The 12,135-nt window shown below is 33.3% G+C and overlaps 1 protein-coding gene across 50 annotated transcripts in view; it reads right to left on the bottom strand.

The window, feature by feature from the left end:
* Positions 1 to 12,135, bottom strand: part of diaph2 (diaphanous-related formin 2) — a 716,224-nt gene that overhangs the window by 363,704 nt on the left and 340,385 nt on the right. For 2 of the 50 annotated variants that reach the window (XM_087282001.1, XM_087282000.1), the window contains exon 18: positions 8,451 to 8,620. The exons of 46 other annotated variants lie outside the window; for them this stretch is intronic. In XM_087282001.1, coding sequence (XP_087138127.1) covers positions 8,466 to 8,620 — 155 coding nt within the window. In that variant the 3' untranslated portion in view covers positions 8,451 to 8,465. Of the gene's footprint in view, positions 1 to 8,246; positions 8,621 to 12,135 lie in introns of those variants that run through there. 2 more of the 50 variants (XM_087281998.1, XM_087281999.1) reach the window with 2 other exon arrangements.

Genomic DNA, 12,135 nt, shown 5'->3' with positions numbered 1-12,135 from the left:
CAAGTCTAAAAACATGTGGTATAGGTGAACTAAATAAACAAAATGGGCCATAGTGTATGTGTGTGAATAAGTGAGTATGGATGTTTCCCAGTACTGGGTTGAAGATAGAAGGGCTGTGTAAAACATTTTCCTTGTAAGTTTGCAGTTCATTCAGCTGTGACAAAAAAGGGACTTACCTGAAGGAAAATGAATGAATGAATGAATAAATGAATGAATGAAACCAAAGTTCGCTTTGAAAAGTTAGAGAACAGACACAAAGAACAGAAGGCTTATAATTTATATGAGGTCTGTGTGAAGGGGGGGGGGGTACTTTTAAATGCATTACATTACAGTAGTCCACACTGCAAAGTGATTAGATTTACAATGTTTATTTCCAAAAAATATCCCAACGTCAAAGAAACTTCACTCACCATGTAAATTTCATTTCTTATCCCATGATTACATGAGGAATTTCTGCAAAATGGAAACGATTTTGCCCTACACTATGATTGGGTCACTAAGATCCTTACTATCCTACTTTGTAGATATGCCCCACCAGATATGGAAAAAAACAAAAAATCCACTTGAGACTTGTACTCCATTCTTGTCATCATCATTTTTCCACCAGTGTAACATTAGAAAATTCAACTGAATAAAAGCACAAAAACACTGTTGATGGAGGCTTTGTAGATCCGAAAACGGAGCACATACTGAAGTAAACAAATCTATAAACAACATCAAATTACAGTCGGACCTTTACGAGCAGGCCTTAGGGTCACTTGGTTCCAGCAGAGGAAATGTAGCTATTGACTCCGCTCAGGAAACAATTCAAGCTGAACAGAAATACACTCCAAACCTCTGCAGCATTCCGGTAGAGAAAGAGAGAAGAAGAAGAAGAAGTGCACTTTGAAGGGCTGTGTAATATGATCATAAAATTCTTTGAAGGCAGTCAGGATCAATAGAGGATAAGAGTGGCCGTGGTTAAGCGGTAATGCTGTGATCTAACCGGATCTCTGCTCTCCATCAAAGCCAGACTAAATTAAACGTGAATTACAGAGGTGAAAGCCCGGGACTGAAAAGACACCATTTATCATCAGACAGATGTGTGGTTATCTCTTATTCAAGCTCTTTTCTTTTTTTCTTTTGGCCCCACACTATGACATTTCCTTCTAAGGCCACGTTCACGTTCAAATGGTTCTTAACTCCATTTGTGATACGAGAGTCAGGCCTATTCAAATGGCCATAGTGGCACTTTAAAAAATAAAATAACATTAAAAAATTAAATAAAACAGGTTTAACTTAATTTCATGTCTGTAAAACAATCGACCAAATCTGGATTAAAGTATCTGTAAAATAAAATAAAATAAAATAAAATAAAATAAAATAAAACTTTAAATGTGATTAACCTAATCTAATCTAATTTATTTTTATTGAATGCCTGTAAAACAATCAACAAAATTAAAACTCATTTGTAAGCTGCTCTGGATTAAAGTGTCTGTTAAAATAAAATAAAATAAAAATTCAAGTGAGATTTAATTTAATGTCTGTCAACCAATCAACCAAACAAAAAGCTCGTTTGTAAAGTTCTGGATTAAAGTGTCTGTTTAATTTTATTTTATTTTACAGACACTTTCAAGAGCAGGTTATAAACAAGCTTTTATTAGGTTGATTTACAGGCAAAAATAAAATAAAGTAAAATAAAATAAAATAACTTTAAATTAAATTTTATTTTGCCTGTAAATCAACCAAATAAAATCTCATTTGTAAACTGCTCTAGATTAAAGTGTCTGTTCAAATAAAATAAAATAAAGTAAAATAAAATAAAATAAAATAAAATAAAACTTTAATTTAATTTAATTTCTTAAAACCAATCAACTAAACAAAAGCTCATTTGTAAGCTGCTCTGGATTAAAGTGTTTGTTCAAATAAAATAATATAAAATAAAATAAAATAATATAAAATAAAATAAAATAAAATAAAATAAAGCTTTAATTTAATTTAATTCAATCAACCAAATCTGATATAAGCTAGATGAAAATATATGTTAAAATAAATAAAATTAATTAAAATAATAAAGTTCTAAATATTGTGTACTATTATTTCTAGCCAAACTAATAAAATTGTTTCAAAATATATTAAAATAAAATAACAAAAAAAAAATGATTACTTTTGAAGCACTATAACTTAGCACACAGATCACAAGCCCCTATAACCTCTAACATAAAACCATTAAGATTTCAACAGTACAGCTCATGCGGGTTAAGGGACAGACAAATCATTCTCTTTTATGCTTCAAGTCTGACCAAAGGCTTGAACACTGTGTGCTGTTTTGAAGCTTTGCCTTTAGCTTTTTTTTTCATCAGCTTCACAGTGCTGAAAGTAAAGCTGGCAGTACGTTAGACTGTGTGTGCGTGTATCATCACGTCCACAAACAAACACACACACACAGTGAAGAACAGGTTATCTTTGCTTTATTTACTAAGCCTGTCAAGCACTACAGCAGGTTCATGATCCTCTCTAGCTCTTGCCTCACTCTTGATCTATTCAGAAAACTGGAGCCTGGATCTGTCTGCAACACACAGCTCTATGCATTCTTTCTCAGCACGCACAATCCGTGCCATTCAGACGCACAGCTTTCACGGACGAAAAATTCAACAGACGTCCACTTGAGAGAGAAGTAATGCATCCTTGACTGACACGCACTTTGTGGAGCTCAGCACGGTGTGCGACATTTGTAAAAGAAAGAGAAAAATATGGGTACAGAACACTGAGACTTCGCCGAAATAACCATCATTTCCTCTCAGGTCGATATGCAAGCTGATGGCTGCCTTGGTTTGCTTATCAACCTTTTTTCAACGCTCAGTGATCCTTTGCTTGAATTATGGGAGTTAGGTCTGTTAAAGTGTAAACAATAAGTGTTAAAACATCAGGTACAATAAGGTGGTTTTATCGTCCTGCCAGTTCATTCTGTCAATATTAAAAGGCAACTTACTTGAATTAACTAACTACAAATTCTGAATGAGGTTATTTGCAAAACATGTTACAAAGGTGTATTGAATATAAAAAGTAAAAAAAAAAAAAAAAATTAGTAGAACAAAACAGTGTACTGTATTTATGAAAGAGCTTTAGCCACAGTTATGAGATACATTAAAATATCAAGCATAGCATTATTTAAAGATAAAGTAAAGACTCAGTTTTCACTATGTACAGTGGAAGACAAATTTATAAGCTCTCTTATGATATTTTAATTGTTTTTTTAAAAGTATTTCTTAAGTGTTGTTTTAGAAGAGAATATTTTGCCCAACACAATTTTAAAAATAATAATAACTAGCCTCTATTAACCCATTTATAGTAGCTGCGTCCCAAATGGCACACTATACACTTACGCACTTACACACTCAACAGCAGTCTATGCATGTAGTGTTGTCCCAAATGGGACACAAAGTTTTTTTTTTTTTTTTTTTTTTTTTTTACTAAGCAGAAAATCAAACAATTTCCTTGTTGATGTTTGACGGTTGCCAAATCAGTGAAATAAATGACCAAAGTGCCAAATAATACCACCCATGATTATAACTGCATTCACCATCGGGAGGAGCTATAATCACTCTCGTAGAAGAATTTTGCTTTCACCATTCAAAATAAATACAGTTATCCAAGATATGCCCGATAGCTCCGCCCCTTCCGCTACTATTGTCGTTCAGTGTGTTAAGTGTCCAACATTACACACTTCATTTTACTGGTTAAATGAGTGCATAAGGGTAAATGAAGTGCACTTTTTATTTTTACATAAAAATGGGCGGGTCAATCAGTGCTTTTGAAAACACTGTCGGTTGGGTTTAGGGAAATGGGTGTTTGAGTCAATCTGTGCTTTTGAAAACACTATCGGTTGGGTTTAGTGAAGTGGGTGGGCGGGTCAATCAGTGCTTTTGAAAACACTGTCAGTTGGGTTAAGGGAAGGTGGTGGGCCGGTCATTCTGTGCTTTTCAAAACACTGTTGGTTGGGTTAAGGGAGGTGGGTGTTTGAGTGAATCTGTGCTTTTGTAAACACTGTCGGTTGGGTTTAGAGAAGTGGGTGGGCGGGTCAATCAGTGCTTTTGTAAACACTGTCGGTTGGGTTTAGGGAAGGTGGTGGGCGGGTCAATCGGTACTTTTGAAAACACTGTCGGTTGGGTTTAGGGAAATGGGTGTTTGAGTCAATCTGTGAACGCACTGCTTACTCTATTTATACTACAAAATGGCGTAGAATAGTGTATAAGTATGCGATTTAGGATGCACCTATTGTCTTTGTCATGATGACAGTTCTAGCATATTTTACTAGTTTTGCAAAATACTTGTATAGTAGTACTAACCAATGATACTGGACTTCACAATTATATGTATATACACAGTTATTGAACAAACCATGATTTCCCCTGGTATAAAATAAAATAAATAAAATTCAATAAATTAAATAAATATATTTACTAATATATTTCTGAAGAAGTTAATTCGAAATTAGCACAGCTTTTGGTAAAAAACCAAAAACCCAAATAAAACAAAACAAAATGTATTCAAGAAAGGTTATTTGTGTAAACATTCCTACCAAAATGAATTAAATTACAAACCACATGCATGAGTGTGTTGTGTATTGTATTTTATCATTATATATTTTATATACTTTTTAATAATTGAATTAATCTTTTTTTTATTTATGTATCAATTAAATTTCTAATTGTTGTTTGTTCTTGGTCTGTGTATATGTATGATATAATAACTTAAATATTTTATTATTTAAAGGCAATACTTGACATCATGCTGATAAACCTTTATTGGATTGAACTGAGATGATATGATATGCATTTATATCCATACTTTTATATGCAACCTATATATATATATATATATATATATATATATATATATATATATATATATATATATATATATATATATATATATATATATATATATATATATATATATATATATATATATATAATTTGCATGTTTTGTATAATTGTTTCATTCATTTTTTTTTTCGGCTTAGTCTTTTTATTAGTCAGTAGCCACAGCGGAATGAACCAGCAACTTATCCTGCATATGTTTTACACAGTGGATGCCCTTTCAGTCGCAACTCACCGTGAAACACTCATACACTCATGCATTCACACACATACACTAAGGCCAATTTAGTTCATCCAATTCACCTATACTGCATGCGTTTGGACTGTGGGGGAAACCGGAGCACCCAGAGGAAACCCACACGGACACTACGAGAACATGCAAGTTCACACCAACTGACCCAGCTGGGACTTGAACCAGCAACCTTCTTTCTGTGAGGCGATCGTGCCACTCACTGTGCCACCCTTCATTATCCATGCATTGAACAATTATGTTAGCAATACTGTGCAATTCAATTTTAAAAAAATGGATTTGAGAGAGAGAGAGAGAGAGAGAGAGAGAACGAGTGCAAAATCTTATTTGAAAGTCAGGTTTGAAAACAGACTATTTAATATAGCTTAATGTAGCGTGCTAAATGTAAAACGAATCATTCCATATAAAAAGACAGACGAGAGATGGTGATGATGATGATGATGATGATATGCTTTCACCAAGCAATTGTGTTAAAACACTGTGGCCAGAATATGGCCATTACGAGCCATAAAGAGCTGAAGAAATGTGATCCCATACCACAGCTTCAACATGTAAGTACAACATTTTCCAGCACTTTACCACTTAAATGCTTACAGCTGCCATCTCTTTAAACGCTGCTCTCAGCTTTGATCTCCTTTCTGTTTCAACTCTTGCTAACTGCTCACTGTGAAGACTTTAAAACTGCACACATGAGCGCTAATAGTAGCAGGTCTTTGAATAAACACCAGTAGGCTGTGGATGAAGGCCAATTACAAGAATTTAGTTCCCGTCTCACTCACTTGGATGAGCCACAAACAGTGGGGTCAAAAAAGGCTTAGATCACTAATCATAATAATGCTCAGGTTTGGATTTTGTATTCTTATTTAATGCCATTTTTGAAATAGTTGTTGTAAAATAATGTTGTAAAAAATATATAATATTGATTAATATGGGCGGCATGGTGGCTCGTTACTGGTTCAAGTCCTGGCTGGGTCTGTTGGCATTTTTGTGTGGGGTCAGTTGGCATTTCTGTGTGGAGTCTGCATGTTCTCCTCGGGTTTGTGTGACTTTTCTCTGGGTGCTCTGGTTTCCTCCACAGTCCAAAGACATGCGTTATAAGTGAATTGGATGAACTAAATTAACTGTAGTGTATGAGTGTGTGAATGTGAGAGTGTATAGGTATTTCCCAGTACTGGGTTGCAGCTGGTAGGGCATCTGCTGTGTAAAACATATACTGGGATAGTTAGCGGTTCATTCCGCTGTGGCGACCCTGATAAATAAGTGACTAAGCTGAATAAAAATAAATGAATGATTGATTAATGTGTCCAGTAAATTAATAGAGTGATTAAGAGAACGTAAATGCAAAAACAACTTGAGTAAAAGTCTGAATAGCTGTGTTGTTAAGTTTTTAGAGAAATGTATTTGTTATTCTGAGTGATAATACAATGTTTATTTCATCAATGTTCTGACTTTTTTTTTTCCACAAAAAGCTGCGTTTAAAGGTATTTCTCTATAGTTTTTCTTTGATATCAAGTGAAAATATAAAAACAAAATACATACATAATTAATAATTGTCCCATTTATTTGTTTCCACTATCTATCAAACAATTTGTACTCATTCGTCAGCAAGAAGTTTTTAATATTAAAAAAAAATTATTACATTTTTTATAATCAATTATCATATATTTCATATCATAGTGTTGGGCAAAAATTAACCACAATTAATCACATCCAAAATAAAGGTTTGTTTGACATATTTTAAGTGTGTGTACTGTGTATATTTATTATGTATATACAATTGAAGTCAGAATTATTAGCCCCCCTGAATTATTAGCACTCGTTTATTTTTCCCCAATTTCTTTTTAACAGAGAGATTTTTTTTCAACATATTTCTAAACATAATAGTTTTAATAACTCAGTTTCTAATAACTGATTTCTTTTTTCTTTGTCATGATGGCAGTAAATAATATTTGACTAGATATTTTTAAGACACTTTTATACAGCTTAAAGTGACATTTAAGGGCTTAACTAGGTTAATTAGGTTAACTAGGCAGGTTATTGTAATTAGGCAAGTTATTGTATAATGATGGTTTGTTCTGTAGACTATTGAAAAAAATCTAGCTTAAAGTGGCTAATAATTGTGACCTTAAAATAATAATTTTTATTCTAGATAAAAAACAAATAGAACTTTCTCCAGAGAAAAAAAAAATAAATAAAAAATAACATATATATATATATATATATATATATATATATATATATATATATATATATATATATATATATATATAAATATTATCAGACATACAGAGAGCATAATTTGGGCAATATTTAAAAATCAAAATAAAAAAATCAAAGGGTGTTAAAATTTTTGATTTCAACTCTGTATAAATGCACACAAGCATAAATATATTTGAGAAAATGTTTAAGTATTTTTATATAAAATATATGAGTATATGATAAAATATGTATATAATTTAAATATCTACTGTATGTAACAAAATTGTTTTGTATAATTTTGTTTCTACGTATGTGTGTGTTATATACATATATACATTTATTAAAACATAATGAATGGGCTTAATAGCAAAATGGATAGGGTAACACAATTTTTGGATGGGATTAATCTACTTAATTAATCTTAGCCCAGCATCATTATGTATCATATTTCTATCCTATATTTTCATACATGTATATAACTTCATGTCCAAACAAATGTGGTTTAAATTGTTGTAAACATTTAGATTCTACAATGGCTGTTTGAAAATGAAAGAAAATAATATTTATTCATTAATTTATTCATTTTCTTTCGACTTAGTCCCTTAGTCCACAACCCAGTACTGAGAAATACCCATGCACATCATTCACACACACTCATACACTACGGCCAATACACCTATACCTCATGTGTTTGGACTGTGGGGGAAACCGAAGCACCCGGAGGAAACCCACATGGGGAGAACATGCAAATTACATACAGAAATGCCAACTGGCCCAGCCAGGAATCGAACCAGCAAACTTCGTACTGTATGGCCACAGTGCTAATCACTAAGCCACCATGCTGCCCCAAAGGAAATAATAATAATACATAATTCTTTGTATATAAAATTAAGACACCAAATATCTTTTTCTATATTTAAATTATATTCTATTGATGTATTTAATATTTCATTTATTCATATATGTTTTAGACATTCTATAACTGTTGTTATATCTTATATTTCGGTGACATTCATATAACTATATATAATTAGTTACCAATTCAGTCTGATCTTTTTAAAGAAAACAATCTCAGACAGCAGCGAGTATTCTGACACATTCCAGGTACAGAAGAGATGATGTTAAAAAGAAAATGGATTACCATTACTCTTTCATTATTTATAACAGTGGGTGCAGAGCAGGTCAGCTCTAGTCTGGCTGTCTGGAAGTGTAGCGTTCACACCAGCCCTGCTGCCCCGCCGGCTCTTATCTGGACCTGCAGCTCTGGCCGTGTGGGCGATTCGCCCTAAAGATGCTGCTGCGTGTGGAACTATAGGAGCAAAGTGGTAATGATATTTGTCAGGAAAGGCCTAAGCGAACAAAACCACCAAAGCAACATCAAACAGAGCCAAAACAGAAGGAGTCTTTAATCTCCCTCAGCCAGTTCTGGCAAATCCTTACACTGGCTCACATGGGCACTTCATGGGGCTTGAAAGACAGCTTATGTTGAAACAGAATCGGTAATGGAATACAGTGCAAATTCATACTTCAACCCACTCCCACTGTTAATTCTTAAAAGCTACAGAGAGTGTGAAGACTAGGAGAGGAAAATGTGGAAATGTAAACAGTTCTAACCGAATAACACACACCAAAAAAGTGTATACTGTAAGACGACATTGGTACGTTTTAACCAATCACAGGTGAAGCAAGTTCTTCAGATGTTAGCATCATTATGTTAGTCCTAAAGTACATTCTCCTTTCCGGTGTGCTACTTTTCTATTATTGTGATGTTATGCTCACTTCTTTTGAGACGTTGTACATGTGACTGCTGCATTTTTTAGATGCTGAGATTTTGTTTATTTTGAGATTTTGGTCATCAGTGTCAGTTCAATAGCAGAGGACCAATCAGTAGAGCTAGTAGGTGAGACAAATGTTGTAAGTTTCTGTTTGCAGGTGCTCAGGTGGCTATGTCTGGATAAGAAGTGAAAACACATCCAGTGCAAATGAGCCATTAAGGACATTCTTTCCTGCAATGAAGGCCAGTAAGTGCCAGCTGCTAACATTCTTCATCAGAAGTAACAAACTTATTGAATGCTGTGGAACTACACAGGATTAAATTCCTGTATTGTTCTGGCGACGACTGGATGAGTCTTTCTAAAAAAGGGCATTCTGGGTCTGGCCATTCAGGTGGACTTAATTTGACACATGGTACTTCTAGTCTTATTATTATTATTAGCCCCCTTTGATATGATTTTTTTTCTTTTTAAAAATTACCCAAATGATGTTTAACAGAGAAAGGGAATTTTCACAGTATGTCTGATAATATTTTTTTTTCTTCTAGAAAAGGTCTTATTTGTTTTATTTTGGCTAGAGTAAAAGAAGTTTTTATTTCTTTACATATCATTTTAAGGTCAAAATTATAAGCCCCTTTAAAGATAAAATAAATCAGTTATTAGAAATGAGTTATTAAAACTGTTATGTTTAGAAGATGTGTTGAAAAAAACCTTCTCTCCATTACAGAAATTGGGGAAAAAATAAACAGAGGTCTAATAATTCAGTGGGGTTAATAATTCTGATAATAATTCAATTGTATAAACAATGTTCTTAAATTTAGAAAATGAACATAATATTTGCCGGTTACTTTCAGCAGGATAAAACAATTTTACGTTGCATAAAATGTTTAGAAATGTCTTTGACAGAATTTATTTCAATTGAGTATCTGTAAAGTGTACTGGAATTGTTCCACATTGGCTTCACAACTTCACAACAGGACTAATACTGTATCTAGGTGCCATATATCACCACAGACTTTCGTGTAGAGTCCATGCCTCTGAAGGTCAGCGCTGTTTGGCAGAAAGTGGCGGTGGTCATAATGTTCTGACTTAATGATTTAAACAGCTGAAGGCAAAATCATTAGCCCTTCTGTCAAATTGTATTATTTTTTTTTTTTAACAAATATCTCCCAAGTGCTTTTTAAACAGAGAAATCTTTCAACACGGTTTCAAACATAATAGTTTAATAACTATATTGTGTTACAACTAATTTTTTTTTTGGTTTTTGCCATGATGACAGTACATCATATTTGATCAGCTATTTTCCAAAATACTAGTATTCAGCTTAAAGTGCAACAAAAGGGGGCTAACAAAAATGACCTTAAAATAATGCATCTAAATTTATTCCAGTCAAGCTGAATAATTATGAGTACAAAGATAAAAATAAAATAAAAAAGGAAAAAATAAAAAATAAAAGTTTTGTTCTGAAAATCAGCACTAGGGAAATATTTAAAAAATAAATACAAATTCATAGGAGGCTATTAAGTTGGCCTTCAACTGTATAAAAGCATAAATAAAAACATAATTGATAATAATAATGATATATATATATATATATATATATATATATATATATATATATATATATATATATATATATATATATATATATATATATATATATATTTTTTTTTTTTATACTAAATAATATGAAGTGCATTATTTATTTATGTTGTTTAAACATTGAGAATTATAAATGGAGTTTACAAGAAAGATTTCAAATAAATAAAGTGATCATTCTGAACATTTTACAGTACCTCAAACAGCAGCCGGCTTCAAACCTGAGCGAGCAGCCAGTCTTCATTTTCACAAGGTAAGTAATTTCACACAGCATTTACTGAGATTCATCCAGGTTAGGCGTCTGTTAAGCACTCATGCCTTCCCTCCTGCCCACAATCATGCGCTCCTACTGGGACTTCAAACAGTCTCTCGGCCCCTCACTGATCTTTTTTTTTTTGTTGTTGAAAATTCGGAGACCGGGGCAAACTGTTAGCATTCCACTCAATATGCCAATGTGCCAACTTGCCATATTGCATATTACAGATATCCACACATTTTAAGCAATGTACTTGCTTTCCATTTGCCAAAGCTTAAGTATTACACTTTCAAAGTAGGCCATCAGTATAAGACAGAACTCTTCTCCTGACTGTCAATTTCCACCTGACGAGAGCGATGAGCATCAGTCAACCTTTTTCCTGGCGCTTCAGGCAGAGGACTACATCACGGAACAAGGACTTAAAACAGATGTCATTTCTGAATGTTCCCCATTTGGATCCAAATCCCAGCACAAATTAGCCACGTGACCCTTCTAGACTGTGCTTGAGACATATGATTTATGTTTAGCCTCTGTGTTATTGAGCTAATTCAATATACGAGCTGTCCATTGTGCCATGCATTCTTTTTTACATTGTGCATTCAAGGTTTCAGGCTGTAACCTTCCTATGGAGACTCAATTGTTACCTGCATCAGGGTTCGTGTGACTTGAGGCTCTCATTTAATGTGTTCCCCAGTAAACTTAAAAAGAAACAAAGGGGAGGAAAACCCAGACACCTTGCTTTCTCCTCATTACAGTCAAGGACAAGGTATGAGATGCCACAAAAATGTCCTCGGGCATTTTCTTGCACATTAATAACTAAATCTAGTCATACAAACTATATACAGCACAACCAAATTAGGTGTCAAGATGAAGCCGCAGCGACTGGCTCACTGCGATACTGTACTATGGAATAATTACTTATTTATATGGAACATTTCAAGTGCTCTAGAATTGATGAGATTATGATAATGAAGCATTCAACAATCAGCGGAGGATTTAGTCTGAGCTGAATTGCAGGAGAAGCCATTTCTCTTCCATAAGAACTGATAATTTGATCAGCCGTCGCATCATAATGTGCACCCGTTACAAAAGCGTCCCTTTGGTATTGCATGCAAACCATGTCATTATGATTATGAAGGTTTTTTTTTTTTTTTTTTTTCAATGAAGCAGTGTTATTTTAATGTGACTGGGAAACTA

Source organism: Danio rerio, chromosome 14 (genome assembly GCF_052040795.2).
Source record: "Danio rerio strain M-AB ecotype USA chromosome 14, GRCz13ab, whole genome shotgun sequence".
NCBI lineage: Eukaryota > Metazoa > Chordata > Actinopteri > Cypriniformes > Danionidae > Danio > Danio rerio.
The sequence above is the reverse complement of the archived record's forward strand: the minus strand, read 5'-3'. Positions and strand labels throughout refer to the sequence as shown.